General features: G+C 43.5%; 1 protein-coding gene across 1 annotated transcript in view; it reads right to left on the reverse strand.

The window, feature by feature from the left end:
- Positions 1-23,761, reverse strand: part of MAP2K1 (mitogen-activated protein kinase kinase 1) — a 34,393-nt gene extending 10,632 nt beyond the window's left edge. The window contains exons 1-5 of the mRNA XM_066328199.1: positions 23,443-23,761; positions 8,665-8,875; positions 6,924-7,070; positions 2,957-3,034; positions 2,427-2,478 (exon numbers count right to left, since the gene is read on the reverse strand). Of these exons, the coding sequence (XP_066184296.1) occupies positions 2,427-2,478; positions 2,957-3,034; positions 6,924-7,070; positions 8,665-8,875; positions 23,443-23,522 (568 nt within the window). The 5' untranslated portion in view covers positions 23,523-23,761. The remainder of the gene's footprint in view (positions 1-2,426; positions 2,479-2,956; positions 3,035-6,923; positions 7,071-8,664; positions 8,876-23,442) is intronic.

Raw genomic sequence — 23,761 nt, forward strand, 5'->3', positions numbered from 1 at the left:
TTCCTCTATAGAAGGATTATATTTCCCATTCTTGCTCTAAAAAGCCCCAAAAACTTCTTCCTTGAGCTGTCTGGAATGACAAGTGAACACTTTGCTGTTAGTCCAGGACACAGCTGTGCACTGAAGCAGTTGAGGTTAAATATTCCAAACTTGCTGATATTGCCACACAGGTCATAAAACAGCAGTGGAATAAATCCCTCCCTGCAAATGAGTTCTCACAAACCTGGCTGTCTTTAGGTTTCAGAACACATTTTTTTTGGCCCTTTGATGCCACGTTCTCATGTTTAACAGGGATGACTCTTCATTTTTAAGTCCCCTACCCTGCCCACAGCACAGCTCCAATAAATCCTGCTGAAAACAAACCCACCAAGTGCACACGTTTCCCCCAGGGATGGATGAGTGAGAACAAACAGCCCGTGTGAGATGCTGTTCTCACCTTGTCAGTGCAGCAGAGAAAGCAAAGCACAGAAATCTGTAATTATTACAGCTGTGTACAAAATAATGCTGACACAGTTACAGGAAAAGCGCTTTGAGCAGCACTCTTTGTTTCAGCTGGGATTCAAGGAAGAGGCAGTTTGGAAAAAATGCCAGAAGCAGCTTCACCTGCACTTTAACCTTCACAAGGGGTGTCCAAATAATGCACAAAGTCTGTGGCACAGACAGAGCATCAAGGACAGGAGCAAGTTTGGCTCTGCCTGTCCAGAGATGGGAAAACCAACTCACTGTTCCGACTGATTCTCCTTTTAGCTGCCACCACTGGCCATGATCAACTCCCAGAAATGTCATTTTGGCTCCCTCTGTATCAGACATCACAGATGTGATGTGATCACAGAGCAGCTCCTGCAAGAAGTGCACGAGGTCACCAATTCCTGCTGCTGGCAGAGCACACACAGGATGGAAACTGAGCTGGAACATCAAAACCACAACGTGCACCTGGGATTTGACACTGCAGGGCACACTCAACCCAGGAAAACTGGAAGAAATGTAGAAGAGGAATTTTTTGTTGTAGAAGAGGAATTTTTTGTTGCAGAAGAGGAATTTTTTGTTGTAGAAGAAGAAATTTTTGTTGTAGAAGAGGAATTTTTTTGTTGCAGAAGAGGAATTTTTTGTTGCAGAAGAGGAATTTTTTGTTGTAGAAGAAGAAATTTTTGTTGTAGAAGAGGAATTTTTTGTTGCAGAAGAGGAATTTTTTTGTTGGCCCATGAACCTGCAGTGTAACCTCTGATGTGGCAAATACCACGAGGTTAAGCTGCACTTACACAAGCTCAGGACGGCTTCATTTTGGATTTATCAGATTTACAGATGGTAAAACTGAAAATAAAGAAATAAAAACTGCTGTCTCAGCTGAGCAAGATCAATCTAAAAAAAAAAAAACCAACCTCAAGCAGCCAACATAGTAACAACCCACTGCTGTGGCTGCCTGGAGAAAAACAAGATGCAGCAGTAACTCTTCCAGGATGCCCTAAAATAAGGTGACCTCTTTCCCTGGAGTCCTTATGCTCTGAACAGAAACAAATGACTTTGGAACTGTCACCAGAAATGTTTAGAGTCTCCTTCCAACCTCCCTGCTGCACAAGAGAGCTATATTTGTTTAAAAAAACCCCTCACGAAGCGGGAATGTGTGATAAACACAACTCCATGTGTAAGGTGATCCTACAACAGCTTGTGCAAGCTGGGATTGCTGATTTCTCTTCTTGGTCTGGGCAGTAAATTCAGACATGTATTAATGTCTGCTGCAGGCATTTTATAATTTGAATTTTCTCCTGTGCTCCAAAGCTCCACCTTCACGTCACACCCACGGCAGCAATAAATGGATTTATTACTGTACCAAAGGTCATTCTTCTTTAATGGGACATGCAACAGATTAATGGAGGAGCTGGATTTTCAAAAGGGCAACTAAAAGCAGAAAATAATCCAATTTATCTAGTCTAAAGTAACTAAAAACCCAGGCAAAGCAACACTCCCATTTTACACAGCTTCACCATGGTTTTTTTAATAATTTTAAAGTATAAAAAGGATGCAGTTCTGCCTGACAGCTCTCAGTAAACAGCATGTGAATGTAAGACAGATGGGAAAAAAGAGACTTTCTTTGACAAGTTTTAATGGCAATGATTATTGAACAGTCAAATGAAATTTAGGTCAGAGGTTTTAATTGCAATGAGTGTCAAATACAGACAAGTTTTGTGTGCACGCAAAATGCAAGAACAGCAGTTCAAGCATGGATTATAGACCCAGAGAAGCTGCAGGAAGACACCTGATAGTCGTGGTAAGAGATTTGGATTTAAAACAGAAAGTTTGCCCAAGGAAAACCCTTTGAACCAAAGTCATATGGAGCCATAAAGAACCAAGCATAGAAAAAAAAGAGGTATTTTAATGTGAATAAAAACGATACTCAAGGAAAGTTACAACACAAACTTTTATCTCACCTCTGTGCATTATTTTATGCTTTTCTCTCAGATATGTGAGTCCTTTTATTACCTAGAGACAAATGAAAAAGAAATTAATTTAGGAAGCAGAAGAGAGAGTTGAAAGCTTTGCCTGTACAAGAATTCCAAATGCAGTTTAACAGAAATCCCAAAATGTCATCACTGCCAATCAGCCCTGAGCTTTAATTTATACCTCCAGCTCAGATCAGAAAAACAAACAAAAAAAACCAAACTCAACCCCTTCCTGGAAGTTCTGGACACAGAGCTTGCTGCAGAATGGAGAGGAGAAGGTAATACTGAAAAATAAGGAAATGTTAATTCAGGAACATCACCTGATGCAAAAGCAGCAGCTCCAAGCACACCCAGCAGAATGTGTTACTCATTCCAGTGCCCACAGCTACCACATACAAAGATACTTTAAAAAGGGACTGAAAGGTGAAGAAACACACTGAAAAACCTGGGAATATTCCCCTCTCCCTCAGCCCTGCAGGTGGCAGTGCCCAAGCAAACCCCAGAGGACACCCACTCACCGCAATGCTAACTTTGCCCAGGATCTGCTCTGGAATTCTCCCAGCCTTCTTCAGCACTTGATCCAAGGAGCCACCATCCTAATAGGAAATATTGCAACAGTCAAACTTGGATCAAATCGCTCGAAAATATTTTAAGCTGTATCCTGAAGCTTACATTCGTTAAAAAATAAAATTTTTAGAAAAGAAGCCGCTGTTCGTGTTTGCTTTAACATTGTTGTGGTGCAAACCTGAAACAAATAAATCGCTCCTCCAGAGGAATCAGTTGGGTTTGTGTTTGTTTTAAACAAACATTTGGCCACCCAACAACATCCACTCAAATAAACACTGCACACAATGCTCTTCCAGAGCAGCATTCCCATGGTCTGGATCTCCTTCAGGAAGCACTGTCCACAAACAGTGCCAAGCCAGCAGGAAGGTTTTCACAGGTCTCTGTCATTTTCAGTCCAATGCAATTTTTTTCTTTGTCACAGCCACCCACAATAACCCTCCTCCTCCAAAGACAGAAAGAAAAGATTTTATTGATCCTGATTATGGGGCTGAAAACTCATCATACTGGAAGAGACAAAGAGTTTTCTGCTTGAAAATCCCAGAATGATGGGGTTGGAAGGGATCTCTAAGCCTGGGGCAGGGATTTCTCCACTATCCCAGGTTGCTCCAAGCCCCTCCAGCCTGGCCTTGGGCACTTCAGGGATCTGGGGGAGCCCCAAATTCTCTGGAAAACTGTGCCAGTGGCAGCCCAGGATGATGAGAGAACCCAAATCCCTGTCCTTCCTTTCCCAGATCCTGCACAGGAGGAGCTGCCTCTGTCACTTCTGCAGGTCCAGGGTGAATCTCCCAAGGACGGAAGGTTGCTTTGGCACAGACAGAACCAAAACAGGGAGAAAAATGTTTGGAAGGTTCCCTGGTAAACCATGGCCTTGTTTATTAGATTAAATAAACTGCCTGCATGCACACACACACCCCCAGCAAAGGCAAATTTATCCCACTGTTGCTAAGAGCTTTTCAAAAGGAAAACTGGGAAAAACGTTGTTTATTTTTAGCAACTGATTCAACAATAGACTTGTGCATAAGGTCTGGATTCTCTGGAGCAGAGAATATACAACCAAAGAAGAAACTGAGAAGTTATTTTTCAAATTTAAAACCATATCCTGTTGTCTGGATCAGCACTGGATATCTCCCCATACTTGACATAAAGATCCAAGTGGAGTAATGAATTGCCTTCTGCCTTAACCTCCCCTTTGGAAATTTTCATCAACATTTACACATGGTGAAAACAAAACAAAAAAAAAAAAACCAACCTGGAACACAAAGGTTTATTATTGAGGGCTAAAATCTACAACTCTTATGAGAAGGGAAGTATATAAATACTTCTCTGATCACGTATTTTTGTAAAAAAAACCACACCCACATACTCCACACTTGATTAAAAATAAACCACCAGGAAAAAAAAAAAAAAAAAAACGTATCTCTAGAAATCTCTTGTTAAACCAGTCTGAATTTCTGGACAGCTGTCTCTGCTGAGACACTGGTATATTAACCATAATTTTGGACAGAAAAAAAACTTTTTTCCCCTTCCCTGAGGACCAGCTCTGATCCTAGACAAGGCTGAACACAATTCAGCTGCCTCGTGTTGGCTGCAGCCTTCAGTGTCTTGCAGGAGCTGCCTCCAATCCTTTTGCCTGTGAAATACCTGCTGCTAAGCAAAGTTAGGCATTGATCTTGAATTTAGGCACCTAAAAATATCCCAACACTCAAGTTCCATTCCTGTTCCACCTCCAACTTTTTGTTCGTAATCCTGCTTAGGTTTTGTAACCCCCTGCTAAAAATAAGATTTCTGAGTGGTAACAACTGGAAAAAAAAAAAAAAAACCCGACCACAATGGAGATTTCCATCCTATCTTTTATCCAAAAACTTCTACCAATGATCTGCCTTAAGCTTAATGCTAAATCAAGACTGTAATTGAAATAATCCACCTCTCTTTGGATTTCATAACTTATTGATCAGTTGTTCTATGTGTAAAATGTCGTATCCAGTTTGGCTTGGAGCAGATTCACTGCCAGACTTCACTCTGCCTTCCCTTAAACTGAAAATGTTTGCTGTCAAGACATAATATTCCCCATCAGATATATTATTCCCTACTTAGGAACCTACAAACCCTGACTGCTGCTGCTAATTTTCTCATTGACAAATAAATTGAGACTCTTCAGGCCTTTTATTTCTCTCTTGGAACACCACCTCTTCTCTGGAATGTGGTAACACACAGGTTCCTTCAGCAGCCACAGCTGCACACATCTGTGACATTTCACAGATTTTAACAGCTACTTTCCTATTTTTCCCCCCTCTTCCTTTCAGTTTTGAGAGCTCAATTTTGGGAATTTTGCAATTCCCAGCAGGAATTTGTGGTTTTGGGAGGTGCACAGCTTCCCCTGGGCTCTCCCTTGCCTGGAACCCGGATGGTGAGTGCTGGTTCCTAAGCAACCATCGATTCCTTCTAAAAATTCTGAGGGACCAGAGAAGCATTAAAACAATCACATGCACTTTCCAGAAAAAAAAAAAATACAGCTTCTTTCCAAAGAAACAGCTCTTTTCAGGGGAAAAAAAAACCAATCAAGAGGTCTTCAGCTGTATTGTTAAAAACCTCCACCAAGTAAGGCAACAAATCTGATTGTCCTTTAACTACAGAAAATTTACTTTTCATGTTTTGAGTCCATATGGCTGGAGAAAGGCAAACAGATGTTGAGAAGAATGTGTACTTTGTATTAAAACGCAACACGGTTAAAAATATTTTTTTGGCGTTAAAAAAGTTGTGTAAGATCCCTCTGGGCCTGTTCACCATTCTGCATGTCTGCATTTTCTGTCAAATTTTAAAAAGGGACAAAATATGAATGCATATAAATAAGGAAAAAATAGAGTCTGCAGTACCAGAGTGATCTGGTCCATTCTGCAGAAAAAAAACCCAAGCTGAACCCCAATCAGAATAAATAAATAGCAGGACTGGCTAAATATTTCAAAATACAACAAAAAGATAAAAAATAAGCAATTGGGAAGCTGCATTTGTGCAGGGCAGACCCTGGAGAGGGGGATAAAACATCTCCTAACGTTTTACCCTCCTCCTAAAACATCTCCTACCAACCAACCCAACCTCAAATTTGCAGAGTAAACCCAAACCACCTCCTCAGCTGAGCAGGGAACTCTGGTGAGGGCAGCGCTGGTGGCACTGAGGGTTTGCTCAGTGGATAACCCCCAGGGAATAAACCCAGTAAATGGATTTTGTGGGCTCTTGTTGGAGTCCAGGACATTCCCTTGGATGGCCTGGGACCCGAGGAAGGGAATTTGAGCCCTGGACAGGGGGATGTGGAGCTGGTCCAGGGGGCTCAGAGACCTTGGCACAGAGCCCAGGAAAACACCAGGTTTGATTTTAATCCATGGGAGAAGGTTCCAACATTGCAAAAGGAATTACAAACCACCGGGATGTGAAAATAGTAGTTTAGTACAGTAGGCGATACAGAATTCAGTAGTTTTAGAGTTTATAGAATAAAAGTAAATGGGGACAAGATGGTGGAATTTGGGTGGTACCTCATGTACTTCTCCTTCTTCCTTGTCCTCCATCTTTTGGGGTGGTGATGGCACAAAGTAGTTAGAGTGGATTGGAGCAAAGTAGAAATGACACTTTTAGTGTGGGCACTGGGCATTGGCACAAAATAGTAAATAACTGACACATTATAAATGTATAAATGTAAGGGAACATCCCATCTGTGGGCAGTCCCCTCGTGTCCCAGCTGCTGTCTGGACCTCGGCTGGGAGCAGAGAAAATTCTGAGATATCAAATAATAAACACCACGAGAAACCTGAAAACAAACCTTGAGTTCTCTGCTTTTTTACGCAGACACGACTCAGGGCTTTTAGAGGGCCAAGGACTTTACACCCCCGAAATCTGGGGTGAGGAAACCCCCCGAGAGGCTCTCACCATGTGCTCCATGCAGATGGAGATCTCCCCATCGCTGTAGAAGGCTCCATAGAAGCCCACGATGTACGGGGAGTTGCACTCGTGCAGCACCTGCAGCTCCCGGATGATCTGGTTGCGGATGGCTGGCTTGATCTCCAGGTGGATTAACTGCAAAAGAAGGCCACTAAATGAAATCAAATCAAATCCACTCTTCGGGGTTGATCTGTGCCATTCAGAGAGGTTTTCAATACCTGGCAGGCCCTGAGTGTGCTCTGATCATCTCGTGACCTCCACAGCCCCTTTCCAACCTGAATTATTCTACAGTTTAACTGGAAAATAATCCATCCCTGGATTGGTGGCCAAGGGAAAATCCCACAACAACAGCACCCATGAAAAGGCAGGAATTCCATCCTCTCTTCACAAAATCCTTCTCCAGAAGAAACCTTTTGTTCCAGCACATTTCCTTAGGGAGATGTGTCAAAGATGCACTGGCTCAGAGGCAGCTGCTGAAAAATACCTGTCCAGGTGTTTGTAAAGCATCAGTGGAAGGAATGAGCTGAATCTCCAAATAAAAGCTCCCCAATGCTTTCTCCCCACTAGACTGCTTCTCCCATAAAATACAAGTGTGTTCCTTAGGTGAAAGGACAGAGGATTATGAAAATGAAATTTTAGTTAATAAATGGAAGGAAAATGGCAATTCAGCAAACCTCTCAGTAGCATCAAATATTAACGAATTGGGGCAAGATTTCCTGTTAAACCCACAGCAGGTGAAAAGACAAAAATCAATGGAATTGATTTAGCTCAAGAAAACCTCAGTGACTTGTGCATTTTGTAATTCTCACATCTCAGAATTGGGCATTTTCCTTTGCTTCTCCCCAAACTGCCAGTGTCCTCAGCATGATTTATTCTTAGCACATGCACATTTTTCTTTAGTTTTGCTGAAGACGATGCTGTCCCCTTCTTAAAAAGAAATATCTGAAGTCTCCAACTTCTCAATTAAAAAAAAAAAAAAAAAAAAAAGGGAAGTTCCCAGTGTAGTAAAACAATGGGAGCTGGGATGAGTGTTCTGTTCCCAGGGATATTGACAGGAAGTGAAACCTTCTCGTGTAAACTCAAGGAGAATGAAACCACCCAGCTATTTCAGTTAAAAAAAAATAAATCTCAGTTCCCTTGCAAACTAGGTCACAACAGCTCCAGGTTGTAAAGCATGAAAAATACTCTCAGAGAAGGAAAAATCCCTTCCTGCACAGAAACTGCCCCCCAGGATGGAACTAACAGAACAGGAGATGTCACAGAACCCCGATGCATTCCCTCACCCACATTTTTTGAGTTCTTTTTGTCTCCAGTCTCATCCAGAGGCCCTTTTCTTGTGCATGCCTGTGAGGGAGCTCTTAAGGCAGGTGATACCTTTTCCATCTCTCTTAACTTATTGTCCAGAATACAGAATTATTGCCACTTCTGTCTAGTTTATAACTTCCAGCAATTTTTGAGGCCTTCTACTCCTGAGTGAAAGGGAAAAAGGAGGAACAGATTCCAATCCTTTCATTACTAACACGTGTGACACTATGAAAAACTGGGAAGTTCATGTGGAATGAGGAAGTGCAAACCTTTCCTACTTCTGGAAACACAAAGCTGGCATTAAATAGTAATTTCTGTGTGCCAACAGCAGTTATTTCTCTAAATAAAGTTTAAATAAATAAAGATTCCAGAGACGATGTCCTCTATAAACACCACCCCAAGGTGCTCTTTCTGACCCTCTCACCTTTCTTGCCATGATGAGGCCAGAGGGTTTGTGAGACACTTTGAAGACCACACCACCATTCCCTGCTCCCAGCTCACTGATCTTCTCAAAGTCATCATCCTTCAGCTCCCCAACCTTCTGTTTCTGGGTGAGGAACGCTTCCAGGCGCTTCCGCTGCTGCTCATCCAGCTCCAGCTCCTCCAGCTTCTTCTGAAGGGCTTCCAAATTTGTCCTGCACGAGAAAGGAGAGCAGGATTGAGCAGTGCTGTGAGGGGAAGAGTGAGGGAACACAGGTCAGAGTTAAATTGCTCCATTTTTGCCCCTGCACAGGTTATTTAGAAGGACCCAAATGATGCCTGAAGTTTTCTCTTTGCTGTATTTCAGGTTCTGTGGTGCCCAGGGGTGCAGCTCTGAGCTCACAGTCAGTGTCACTCAGCTCTGAACAGCAGGGACACAAAACAAATCCTTCTCCTGCTGCACACCAAGGACAACTTTCAGCCCCAAAGCACAAACAAGGGTGGGCTGGAGGGAGGGACAAGAAGGATGGGACCTCACAATCTGAAGATGTAATGGAACAAATAAACCCCAATATGCAAACGGACCAAAACTTATAAAAATGTAAGAGCTCATGACCACTCAGCCATTTTGTGACCCTTTCAGGTCCACCTTAGGTGTAGCCCTGGGACTCCTGCCCAAGGTGGAACCTGGAGGCCTTTCAATAAATACCTACTTTATTCTCTGGCTCTGTCCAGTCTCTGTTTCAGCTCAGCCTTTCTAAGGCACCACAACCTGCACAGCCACCCCCATGAGATATGTTATTGCAGCTCTGATTTAAGTAAACTGTTTTATCCCAGATAAAACAATGACAAACACATGATCCCCAGCTTCCTCATCAGTGAGGTGCTGCCCAAACCCAGGCACGTTGAGTCTCACCACCTCCAGGAGTGGCTTCATGACTCTGCATTTCTGGTCAGACAGAGCTCCTGAATCACAGCACAGCACTCCACTGCTATTTTTAGTTGTGTGTTTTCAAGGTTGTGTTGTAATTTCCTACAGAGTTTGCCTAAATGTTTAATTGACTGGTTTTCACAGGACTGTGTAACCAACCATTCATTCAGAAGTTTCTTATTTAGCTATCAGTAAAAAGTCGTCAAGCCCAGCCAAACAAACATTCAAAACACAGTCACTGGAAATGTGAAAGTCTTTGGCCCAAAGGTTTTAAGCTTATTTTAATTTTCTTAAAGGACACGTCTGCTGGAAACCTCATTTTGACATCTTTAAGCAACACATAATAGAAAACCAAAACTTTATACAGGAGTTAAGTTTGGAACTACAGACACAAGTTCAGTTTTCCAGGAACATTTTACAACTTCAGTTCCTATGGAAACATTTCATTCCAATATGACAACTTAAAGGCTCCTTTAAAATTTCCTGCTTCCAACTGCAACAATAAGTTGCAGCAGGAGTAAATATTTAACAGCAAGTATCTGCTTTGCTTCACCAAATTTAATGCAATGTTCCCAGGGAATACAGTGTTGCTAGGATGAAGAATTTGAGGAAGAGAATATATTTCTTCACAAGTATGAAGAATGGAACTACTTTCCATTAATAAAAATAAATTTCACCAATAATCAAAACCATTTTTATTCATCACTTCATAAAAATGTTCACTTTGAAAATTGGTTGTACAAAGGGACATTCTCACAGCCAGTGAGGAGCTGGTCAGCTGAGAGGATGTTTAGCTACTGCCACAACTGTCCCTATCTTACCTTAAAAATGAAGCATCTAGACCAAAACAAAAATTTACTTTTAAACTATCTTTTCAAGAGAAACATCATTTCTGTCCTCACACCATGTTTTATACCTGTATAATCACACACCAGCAATCCTGGAGTATCCCCACTGAAAAATCCCTCACGTAGATAAACGTGGCTTACAAGAACAGCCGAGTTAATCTGGTTTACTGACTCTGTTTTAAAGACGAATCATTAAGAAAGAAACACATTTTTTTTGAAATTCAGAAATGCATAATTGAATGATTAATCACTGGATTTTTTTTTTCCCCTTCAAATGGACCCAGTGAACAACAAATTCCAGGCTGAAGTCAAAGTGAGGTGTTTCTTTTCTAGAATATACCTGAAGCAGCTCTTCCATGACCACAAGAGAAAAGCTGAGGCAAAGTTTAAGCACTTTCCTGCAATAAACTCCAGAGCAACAAATGCTGGACACAAACTCCATGTTTTACCCTGGAAAAATCACTGTTCTGACAAGACAGAATCAAGTCTTCATTATAATTTACAAGCTTTGAGAAGAAACTTGCTGTCATTTTAAGGATTACTGGATAAGGCAGGGATGTGCATTTGGAATTAAAAAAAAAAAAAAAAAAAAAAAAAAAAAAAAAAAAAAAAAACTAGAGACACAGAAACAGGATGCAACAAGGCTTTCCTTGCTGTGCTTTGAAGAAAACAACTATTCAGTTTTTCTCTCAGGCAGAAGGGGGATTTTTGCCTCTGGAGACAACACAGAGATGCTCGAGCACATGACTTGGAGCAGACAGACTGCTGGGGTGATGGAACAAACAACTGTCGTGCTGATGCTTCAGGAACAAAAAAAAATTTGCTACGATAGAACTTCTCACATCTATTTAGTCTAGTGTTTGTCTGGATAAAGCTTTTTTTTATTATTATTAATAAGCTGCCTGTTTCAATCTAAATAAACTTGGTATTCACTTAAAGCAGGCATTTCCTTGCTTGAAGCTGTGAATTATTTCTGGGGTCCCTGTTTGTCAAGAGATTCCAAAGGCTCCCACAGATGGGAAAGTATTGATCTCATGAATTTCAGCAGCTCAAGTTTCTCCACCAAGTGTAAAATCTCCAGAATGTTCTAAGCTCTAAGTGTAAAACCTTCATTACTTGCAGTGACGAGCAATGACATTCTCAGATTTTCAGGACCAGTTCTCTAACTGTAAAGTGAATTAACCTGAAAGATCTGAACCCAACAAATGCGTTGTCAGAATCACTATTCAGAGTGTAACTACCAACATCTCCAGTTAGTCTGATGACAAGAACAGAGCTACAATAACTGAATGCCAGGCATCAGGAAAGAATTAATTTTTTTTTTTATATTGGTCCTTTGCTTGAAGGACTGGACATTAATCAATTTAAAATGCAGATAGGTAAATAGAAGGTGTATTTCTCTCATCAGAATTAGTGGTGTAACCTACTCAGAGTATTTCCAGGAGGCAGAACTTAAGAAGTTTCAGTTTTTAACTCCAACTGCTGTAAGAACACTCCCCTGACTGGGAGCTGAGACTGTTACCTGGACCTTCCCCAGGTAAAAGCATCACAGAAACTGCAAAGCACAAACAGGTGGAAAAGTCAACCAGAGTTTTACAGGTGGAATGAAACCAGCACACACAGAATACAGAAGAGGGAATACTTCAGACAGTTCATCACCAGGCACCACGAAAATGTTCAGGAACTTTGGCAGCTAAAACAGCAACATGCTACTGTGCAACTGTCTGCCTCCAGAAGGAGGACTGGTAGTTACTTAATCTTATATAAAACTTCTATTCAGAGACAAAGATTCCCATCAAAATTCATCACCATTACCTGCTGCAGTCTTGGAGTTGTGTTTTTCACTGTCAAGGCACCATGGCTTTGCCAGGGATCCATCAAAGCAGGAAACCATCAAATCAGCTCAGGGCTCCACGGTGCCAAGCACCACTCTGAAGCAATAGGTTATCCTTTAATTTAGTGCTAGCAGTCTGAGAGCCAAGCACACACCAAACTGCACCAGGGATGGGATCCAGCTCTCACAGGGGGATGAAGCCACAGGGAGGTCCTCATTTGTTAAAGGAACAGAGGAATCCCACAGAACACCAGCAGGAAACACCTTCCCACTCAGCTGGCAGAAGGATAAACACCCTGCACAGCCAGCAGACAGCTCTGCACTCAGTGCAGCGTCTTCACAGTTACTGCAGGATCTCTCTCTTCCTGACTAAATGGAAAGATTAAAAAAAAAAAATACACACTCAGGGCAAGTTTTTGGGAAAGCTGACTTCCCTTCTGTCTTCCAAGGGCAGCATGAGGTACCAGGTGCCCTAGAGGAGGAATTCTCTCCACCCACATTTGATCAGGGAGGATCTTTCCTATTACCTCACATTGCTTCTTCCTTTCTGTGCTCAAGGAAGTGTTCTGAGAGCGCAGCGTCCCCCTGGCCACGTGGCACTTCTGTGACCTCCCCAAGTTCAAAGAGAACGCAGGAAGAACTCCAACACAGCCCACCTTCCCCAAACAATGACCCCTGATGGGCGTGGAGACACTGCATCTTCATCCCTGTCCATGGGAGAGCCACATCCAGCCCTTCTGCTGCCACACTGTGCAGGTGAGGAAGGTTTTCCAAGGAACATCACAGCTGGGAATGTGGAGCCTTTCAGACTCAGGGACTCCTCACTCTGGGCAAGCTCATCTGGGATCCTTAAATTCTGTGCTCTCCCAGCCCCTCACCTTCTGCCAATGGCCAGAAGTGGATGCTTGGGTAAAAAGAATCCTGGGCGGACACAAATAAATGCCAAATAAATTTATTTATCCCAAATAAATGTCCAGCAGCACCTCGAGTCACTGGTGCACTGGACACCCTGTTCTCTGCTCCTCAGACATGGCCATGGTCTCATCCACAACCCCCTGCCCAGACCAGGTGTGTCACAAACACCACCCCACCTCCAGGACACCTCACACTGCTCCTCTAGGAGCTGGCTGTCCATTTTGTTCAGATTTTCTTTTTTAAACACCCAACCTCCCACGATTGATAAGCACTAAACGTGTGCATATCACACAGAGCTGGGCACTGCAGGGACAGAGCAGTGTCTTAGGGGACAAGGAGCAAATTTTGGATTTCCTACATGCAGGTTTGGGCAGGGAGGAGTCACAGGTTGTGCAGAGTGAGAGCACTCAGCACACAGAGATGGACAGAAGGCAAGTGCAGAGTCTCAGCTCCTGTTTTTGGGGACAGCCACCCGACCAATGAGGAAAGCACTCCTGGAGGAGAGGCATGAACACTTTACAACACACTTGTTTTCTTGGAAGCAGTAACAGGGAAGAGAAATGCTGCTTTTAGTCTGCTAGCACAGAATGGCATAACAAAAAGCAGAAAATAAGTCCTTAATTAATACTAGTACTCCAAATCCCTGGGAGCTTTTTTTTTTTCTAATTCATGTTAGTGCTAAGTTAATCATACACTCAACCCTAAAGGCTACAGTAAAGCTGTTACTCAACTCCAAAGTCGACTTCAGAGAGAGAAGAAAAAAGTGTGGCAGGGGAAAAAGAAAAAAAAACATCTGAGAGTCTTTACCAGTAATTTGTCAAATATCTGTTCAAAGGCATCACTATCAGTGCTGCAAGCTGAACAATTAGCATGAGTGAAAGCATCAAGAAGTACTTTCACTTTCAGATCCCCTGTCGCATGAGGATACAAAGCTTGGGGGTTGTTTTCCAGAACAGTGACATTAATGCTTTCCCCAAGCCCACACAACTGTCAATTTGGAGAAGAAAGTAGGCAGTTCACTACATAATTTCCATGAACAACCTCAATCAGGGAGCTGAAATTAAGTGTTAGGAACATGAAGACATTCTGTGGTTTTGAGAAGACAGACTACTATGTTGTGTGACTCTGCCAAACCTGGGCAACAAGACAAATTCTCATTAAACCTCTCCTTTAACAAAGAGCAGTTCACAGAGTAACATGGAAGATAAATGTAATTCCAGCAGTCTCCCAGCTTAGAGCACAGGTGTCTGTCTGGGCTAACTCCACTGCAGCCTCATAAAACTCACAGTCAGAGCAACAACTCCAAAAAAATCCCAATTCCCTACAAATGCAAAGGAGTCTGTTTTGGGAAAATGCACTGGTTTTCAACCCTTTTTGATGTGCAATCCTTTCAATGTGTTAGAGGAGCTTAAAATTTTTCCCTTGGACTCAGGTGGGATTTCTAGGTGGATTTTTCAGCTGAACATCACAGAGTGGTTTCTCAAAGCTCCTCTTGTCCCATCCCTGCCATGGCAGGGACACTTTCCCCTGTCCCAGGCTGCTCCAAGCCCCAGTGTCCAACCTGGCCCAGGACATTCCAGGGATCCACAGCTTCAAATATCTAACTTTTTCCCCAATATCTAACATACTTCCACACTGCAGTGACATTGCATGGCACAGAGTGGGGTTTAATACTGTCAAAAAAAAAAAAAACACCAAAAAACATAAACCACCAAACTACCCAGTAAGAGGCAGAGTTTTGATTAAAATAATTTCTCAGTAAAACATAACTATCAGAAAAGCACTGCTCTGTCCAAGAGAGTATCCTGCTACCTTAATTCAATGTAAATTGTCGTTTTTCTAAGGCTGAAAGGCAAGAGTTTTAAAGAAGAAAACAAATGTCACAACTTCAAATCTCCTGTTGAGTCCCCAGCCAACTGGACAGCTGAGCTGCCCAAAGTCCCTCTAGGCTGAGCTCCTGGGGGGAATCTCTGCTTTAAGCCTCCTTCTCTTTGTCTTTAGCCTCAGCACCACCCCACTAAACATTGCATTTTGCTCACCTGAGCCAAAGCCCATCAGACAACACGGGTGAGCTGCAGGCAGAGCTCAGACAGAAAAGCCAGGGGTGGCACAGAGATTCCAGAGTCGAGCCCTGCCTCTTCCCACCAGATGTTTCCCAGCTGTTCCCAGCCCTCCCTTGGTGTTCCAGCCCCTTATCCCGAGTGGCAGCAGGAGCTGCCGGCAAGGCTCAGGCACCCCTTTGGCATATTGAGCTCTGTGGCTGAACAATGCCACAAAGAGGGAGTTTGGGGTGGTTTTTCTGGGTTAAGAGGCTTCCTCAAGGCTACCACTGCATTCAAAATTTGCCCTAAATCAACTTTGTAATCTCAAGTTAAGAAATTCTACAGCCAAACCTTGAGAACAAGAAATCCAAGAAATCCAAGCGCTCCATCTCCCTTTCATGTCTGCACACCACGGATTTTTCCCAGCCAACACTACACATTACCAGGATAAACGAACCACAGGCCAATTAAAACTTCCTTATGGACAACAAAATGAACTTATTGATTGGATACTGAAAGCACAACACAGAGGATACACAGAATTCTAAATTCTGATCAGCTGACACACGTATTTACCCAAGGCCTGCGTTTCCACTGGTTTATGTCTCTGAAGCAGGAGTTAAATATAATGACCAAAACAAAGGATGAACAGATGCAATAGTCACAGTAACAGTATCTTCCCCACTCTCCCATGTGGTAGCTACACTGCCTTTGAGGGGACACCACAACCATAAAAAAGATGAAGTTACAGGATCAGTTGACAAGGCCAGGGTTAGAATTGAGACTCCACAGCAGGACCAGCTCCATCCAGAGCCACAGTGACCACACCAGGGACAGAAGAAACTGTCAGAAACTGTCTGAAAACAGACAAAAAAAACCCATCAGTGGGATTCTGAGAAAGCCAGGGGTGGAAGGTTTGCCTGCATTTCAAATGGACGGATTGCAGAACACTGAACATTTGTCAGCATGGCCATTCTGCAAAAGAAATTAGTAACTTTTATTCAATATACGAATCGAGTGTACCAATACATACAGAAATATTCACATATCTATATCCAAAGAGAACTTTTTTTTTTTTCCCCAAAAAGAATGTGTTCTGCAATCTGCTGACTCATCTTCCCACCACACTGGAAAAAAAAATTCTGGAAAAGCACAGAACAATGCTGAGTTGTACAAAACCCTGCAAGAAAGGGAGAAGAGTTGCCAGCATGTTTCAGGGGTTTGTTATAAAAACCCATGAGGAGGTTTTTTAAGAAGATTCTTGTTCATCCAAAGAATCCCACACTGCTGGAATATCTCCATCCTGGTGCTCAGGATGCAAAGTAAAAATAATCTGTCCTTGTTACAGCTCCCACTTGATGCTTCCCACTGCTGGATGGGGCTGGATCCAGGTGGAGATCCCATCCTGAGCTGTCAGCAGGGAGAAGTTCTGCTGGAATCCCCCTTTCCTCCTGCTCACACGGGACTCAGGATGGCAAAGGCTCCAACACAGATGTTTGCCAAGAGATGCTGAGCTCTGGATGAGCCTTTCCCAGCTGTTCCCTTGCCGTGGGCAGAGGAGCCTTGCACTTCTGTTCCAAAGTATAACCACGGTTTTGTCTGAGTAATACTGAGCACGTAGCAAAGCAGGAATCATCTGGTTACTAATTTCTAGCGACACGAGTGATTAGAAAAAGAGATCCACTGCTTCCTCAAAAAAAAAAAAAAAATTTAAAATTAAGAAGTCTTTGGAAGAAAGAACATGATTCCCCCAAAAAATCAGTTTTGCCAGCGAGCATTTCTTCCTCCAAGAGACATTCCTGTGTTTTGGCAGAGGGGTTTGCACACTTTACACAGCCCAGTGAAGCCCCAGGGCGATGGTGGGAGAACAAATGCAGCTGTAAAAAAAGGTAACAAAAAGGCAAAAAGGGGGAGGAGCTTTTCTACCGGTAAATTTAGAGTTTAGTAATTGAAAACTACCTAAAGGTGAGATGGAAAGGTTTATCAGACCTCAGAGAAAATTCCTACTCGGCTCATTTCAGAATGTTTCTCCTGTATGCAGTGAAATATTTAATCAGAATCCACTCTAAAAACTGGCTGGTGTATTTCCTGCCCCACAGAAATTCCCCAGAATTTTCATGGTTGGGTTTTTTTTTTTAAGTTAGTGCTAACCCAAACCCCCTTTTCCAGGTAAACAACAGCAGCACTGTTGTTATACCAAGAAATAACTCAACTGCATGCTGGGTTTACCCTCTCAATCCCTTTTCTGGCTACGAGGTAACACTGGAAGGTCTCACAGAGATTTGTTCCTCTCGAAACAGAGACCTGAAACGACTCAATTAAAAGATGTGCTGCTCAGGAATTGCTGTAAGTTCTGAATTCCAGCATCTCTCAGGCCCCCTGTGCTCTGTCCCTCCATCCTGCCAAGGCAGCAGGTCTCACTCTGCCCCAAGCCACTCGTTCCCAAGTGACCCGTGCACAAATTAACCAAAACTCCCGCACGTTTTCAGGGGGATTATTTCCCTGGCCGAGCTGTGGGTGCCCCAGTGCTGGGGGACAGAGCTCTGAGAGCTCCTCCGGTGGGTTCTGAGCTCTCAGAGCAGCAGACACGGGCACAGCCAGGGGAGGAGAGGCTTCTGCAGAAGGGCAGGATCTTGCACAAGCTCTGTTGTGAAATCACACCTCTGTGACCGTCTGCAGGCTCAGTGTAAAGGACAAGAAAAGCAGCTGGATCTACGAGCACAGCTGCACTTCCCTCACCACTTATCCTCCTCAGCAACGTTTATTTTTACACCCACTTTTTAACTCCCCTAAACCAATTTAAGCCTTTTTTTGGGGGAAAAAAAAAAAAGACACCTCATATAAACGAAAGCATTTCTCCATCACCATCATTATGCTTAAATCTGGCTGTCAGAACATAACAAGACAGTATTAAAAGTCTTCAAATCTTCCCTACATCCATAATTGTCAACAAAAAGCTGCCTACAGCCAGCAGGAGCTGCACAGGTCAATGTGCCCCCAGCATTAATTTCTGTGCTAGTGGTGTCCACTTAGTCATAATTTTTTTCAGCACAAGTCTGTGAGGTGCTGCAGGCTCTGACTTTTCATTATTTTATTATAGCAGATCACATGTTCTATTAGTGTACTTAAGTAACACTAAAATGGTATTTCTAATTCAGTGAAGGACTATGCCAGGCTCAAGCACATTAAAAGAGAAAGCTGTGCATGAGTATATTTTAATTTAAAATGCACTCTCTCATATCACATGTATTTGGAAGCTTGATTAATCCTTCATTAGTTGGGGATTAAAAAAAAAAGTTTTTCTCTTTTTTTTTTTTTTTTAAATATTTACAAGCTTGCAGTAATTCTACATGTATATTGAATGCAATTGCAATCCAATCAGATCAGTCATAAATTCCAGGGTCTAATCTTCCAGAACACTGCACACAGGCAAAAAAAAAAGCTCCCCTGAAGTCTAAGGAATTCCAAAGGGGAAAAAAAGAAAAAAATCAAACAAATAAAAAAATCCTCCCCAAGCAAGGCAGAAATGACCCTGCAAGCATTAAAATGAACAACACCGAAAATTTTCCTTTTATCTAATCCCACATCCAAGAAAACTGATAAAAAAACCCTGCTCCATGGAGGACAAATTCTCTTGGAAGGGGATCCACTGGGAAAGAGCCCACAGTGGGAAATTCAAGCCCAAAAAGCCAAACCCAAAGCCCCACAACCCCACACCTCTGATGGGACACAGCCTGCTCTCCTACTCCTCAAAACCCCAAACTCATCTCCCTCAAGAATGATACTGAAAAACGTGAAAACTGCAGGAAGCACAATAAGTAAGCAATTGTTTACTTAGCAAATTGGAATATATATTGAAGTGCAAACCAGTTCTGCACAATCCCCAAACTTTTCTTTGCCAAGCACACACAGGGAGCTGCACCAGCCATTCAGGGACTTCCTTAAATGCAATTTCACCAGAATAAACAGCAACAACAAGAAAAGGCTGATTAATTAATACTCAAACTATGACTGGAATTTGCAGTCTCCCATTTTTACAAAATTACTCTCTGGCTTGAACAGTTCTAAGGCACAGATTTACAATAATTAAGGCTTTACAAAGAGAAAACCCCGAAAAAAACACATTGTACCTGATGGCTTGGTTCTACTCACAGTTTGCTTTGGATTTTCTTTCTTTTTTAAAAAGAAATACAGTTCCTAAGGTGGTAAAGACCTATGGACAGCATCTTAAATGCCTCTTGAGGGCCCATTTCTTTTTAGCACATCGGAGAAGATGCAAACTCTGTTGTCTCCTTTTTTTTTTTTGCTCTCATTTTTATCTAATTAAACACAAACCTCCTATTGTAGCTGGCAGAAATCTCACTTCTGAGATTTGCAGAGGTCACAGCTTAAAGTTTGTTTTGGGAGACACCAGTTGTTGCTAAAAACACATAACACAGTTATATTTTGAAAAGAAAAAAAAAATACACTTCAATCCCATCGTGTCAAAGCTTATAAAATACATAAAAGTCAGTGGCACTCAACTTATAAAAAGAATTGTTTTCATTTTTGTAACCCAGGCACTTTTGGGAAGGTTCATGTTTTAACACTAGAGCTGGGAAAGTTGTTTGGATTTACTGAGATAAGGTAAAAAGTAAGGCTTCAGAGCAGTTAGTTTGACCTTTCTCTCTGACTATTTTTTTAATTTTAAAGATGCACTTAAAGAACTTCATGAATTACCTTTCTTTTCATGTGAACAAAAAACTTATTCTAATATGGAACATGGTATTATCTCAAAACCTGCTTTTTTTTTCTCTACTTCATGTTCTGAAGCTGGGTTGGCTCTAGAGAAACAAAAACTGGGTGACAACTGTCAGATATTCGAAGAAACAGGGAGTCAGAAGTTTGAAAGGAACATAACTCCATAAACTGGAGATTTGTTCTTGTTTCTTTTGGCTGCTAAGACACAAAATTACCCCAGAACATTCAGCCAGAACAGTTCTCCTTCAATTCATTTTCATTCAGGTTTGCTTGGTTGGGTTTGGTTTTTTTTACCCCTTCTCTGCAGAAGCTTTGCACAATTACATCTGTGCAGCTCCAAAGGATGAAATTAAATCTACAGCTGGCCAGTGTCATCTTGGTTTCAGGCTGAGGAAGCTCAGGGCTCAGAGAGGTTCAGCCCTCGCCGTGTAACCACAACTCCACGGGAAGTGTCAAAACCAGAAGTGAAGCTCAGGGCACAGGAAAACCTTGCCTGAAGTTGTCTCTGTTGTCCAACTGGGCACAGCCAGGGATTGGGAAGGCCCCGGAGAAAAACTATTCCGACAGGATTTTGTGGTTCGGTAATTGCTACAAGTGTCAAAGTCTGCCGTGGGAGAGAAACATTGTCAAAGTTTCATTTAAATATTCGGGATACATGTATTGAAATTGTAAGTGCACTAACTGCCCTTTTTGCTACTTGGCCAGAGCGGGAAAAAAAAAAGGGATAAAAAAGAAAGGAAAAAAGAGGAAAGAGTTAGGCACATGAGGCCCAGGCCTCCTGCACACTCTTACAGCCCTACACCACGAGCTTTGAGCTTTCCCTTGCCCCAGTCAACGAGCTCCCATCACCAAATAAGGATGAAGACAAGAGGACAGGACACAAACGCAAAGCAGGACATCCTGAATCATCCAGCCCCTTCTTTCATCTCCTCCCTTTCCCCTTCCTTTCTGCCAGGAAGCCGCGGTGTCAGAAGTGCTCCTTCCTAAAAGTATTAATGAGTTACAGAACCTTCCCCCTTTTCCGACGAGCGAGAAAGTCTCGGGATTCCAGCCCGCACATCCGTTTGGGTTCGTGCCAAAAATCACCCTCGGGCCTGAATAACTTCCTTCCTGCTGGATGGTCGGGTCCTTCAGGCACTCACAGGCAGGAATTTCATCGCCTCGCTCGGAATCTTCCTCTCTGCTTTGCCAAGTCATTCGAGCTCCTTCCGCGCTTTGCCGTGCCTGAAGAGCCGGGGAGGTTTTGCGGGAGGAGGGTTTGGGTATGGGACGAGTAACTGGAGCCCCACACAGACAAAATTACACGCCAGGAGGGCTCGGCGCTTTAGGAAGTGTCAATACGGCAGGGCAGGGACGCACGGCGTTCTTGGAACGCCTGGGAATGCACAACAGCCTCACAAACACCTGACCGAGGAATTCAGGCAGTGACCAACGGGGGGAAAAACAACCCCAGAGCTAAGAGGGGAGGAAAATAAACAATTTCCTTACAGATCAAGGAAATGAAAAAAACAAAACTGCTTTCAACTCAATTCCAAAAACGTGTCCAAATTCTGATGCAACTGTTCTTAGCCATTTGAAATCTTTCACAATGAGGGCTTAAAATTAGCAGGATGAGGGGATATTTCCATGATTAATTAATCCTGGCTGTATATAGGACAACCGGTTGCTGAATTTACTTTCACTAAGCTACTTCTTTTAAAAATACTGGGCACCTCTAAGCCTGGCAAAAGCTGAGTGTAAGGTCCTGTGTGTGATCAGAAGTCTGGGGGACACACACACACCAACCCCAGCCAAATCAACACACGGAGCAGAAAATGAAGCAAGGCAGTTGTTCATCAGTGCAGAAAAGACTCAGCACTCCCAGGAGTCTCCGAAGGCTTCCAACAAGTAAATGAGCATCATACACGTAAAAGCAATTTAAAATTAATGACGCTTCTTGAGGGAAGAGATACGATATTGAGCATATTGGGAGCGAGGTGATTTACATCAGGTACTACAAGCAGCGAGTGATTGCTGTATCAGATTTGTTCTGTAGAACAAGACTAAAATGCAACGAGATCCCTGAAGACTAAATCAACATATTCCCAACTGCCTTGAGAAAATCGACTGGAAAGTGCTACCCAAGCAAATATAAAAACACAGTGTTTTCCCCCTGTCAATCCAGAACAAAAGCTCTGTAATATTCAGATCATAATGCTTAGATACAATCAGTAACTCCTGCCAAAGAACAGTTTTTAAACAGCTCATCGCTCAGTTGATCATCAAAAGAGTTTGCTAGAAATGTCACAGCTGGAGCTGCTAGATGCTGAATTTTTTTTATTTTTCGGGAGGTATTTGCTTGGTTTCGGGGTTACATTTCTTTTGCGGTCGATTTGGTTTTGGTTGTTTGAATTTTTATTTTTTTTTTTGTTAAAAGATGTCTGGGCGGTGAAACGAGATCTGAGCCTGGGTGAAAACGTGGCACTGATGAATACAGAGCACTTTAAAGCCCAAGACTTGCACATGTCACTGCAAGCCTGCCTCACATCCTCTGTGTCACCGTGGTACATCTCAGCTCAGTTTACATCTCCCCGAGAGGAGCGACCTGACCATACAGGGGCAGGAATCTGCTCCTCCAAGACACACCTTTGTCTCAAGGCTCGCTGAAGGGCTAGCCCCGACACCACTGTCTAAAAATCAAGGTGTGAACACTGACCCGTGAACCTCAAATGAAAACCTTCTGTAACATTTCATCACTCCGAGGTGCTGGCGCTGTGTCTGCCCACCCACATCCGTGAGAAACGTGCAACAGAAGCTTCATCAGCACCATGCAACCATCCGATATTCAGTATTTTTTCCCCCAGAAGTGTCCCCGTGATTAGCTCAGCCCTTCCCACATTGACAGTGTCATGTTTGTGTTGCACACAGAGCAGCTCCGAAGCCGTATCTCCACACACACTCCCTGCCGTACCCAGCACAAGATGCCAATTAGCGAAAAACAGATTTGCTCCAACTAACGATTGTTTGGGTTAAAGCCAAGGACGGGGCTAAACAAAACAAAACAAAACACCTTTTCCACAAATCTGCGGGTTCCACTATAAATTCTCCCACACGCAGGTTTATGAAATATGCCATAGGAAACGTATAATTTGGCATTACTAGATAATTATATAAGCTAAGAACCCAGCAGACACCATTACGGGCTGTGAGAAAGGAGTTATACAAGTTTCCCCCTATTTTTTCCACCTTTTTTTTTTTTTTTTTTTTTTTTTTTTTTTTTCCCGTCGCGTATGTGACAGAAGTTTGTTTATCACGGCAGGCAGCATCTCCTGGCTCCGCGGAGGAGACGCGAGTATCCCCCGGGCGGGGGCAGCCCGGGACTCCCCGCCCGCGGTGTCGGCGGCCGGGGCTGCGGGGCAGGACGGGCTCGGGAGCAGCGAACCCCGCCGGCAGCGCCCGGCCCGGCCCGGCCCGCACCCCCGGCTGCACTCACTCTGCAGAGCTGGTCCCGTTCACGGCGGATCCATCGGGAGCGGGGTTCAGCTGGATCGGCCCGGGCTTCTTCTTCGGCATCTTCGCCCGCACACGGCGCGCAGGGGGAGCGGACGGAGCGGCCGCGGCCCCACTTCGGACGGGTCCGGGAGACTTCCTGCGGCGCGGTAAACTCGGGAAGGGGGAGCTCCCCTGCGCGGCGGTGCCCCCGCGGACTGAGGGCAGGCGGCCGTGCGGCTGCCGGAACCCGCTCCGAGCGCTCCGAGCTCCGGCGGGCACTGCCCGGGATCGGGATGTGCCCGGCCGGGACCGCGCCGGCG

This window comes from Sylvia atricapilla, chromosome 13, assembly GCF_009819655.1.
Source record: "Sylvia atricapilla isolate bSylAtr1 chromosome 13, bSylAtr1.pri, whole genome shotgun sequence".
In the NCBI taxonomy this organism is placed as follows: domain Eukaryota; kingdom Metazoa; phylum Chordata; class Aves; order Passeriformes; family Sylviidae; genus Sylvia; species Sylvia atricapilla.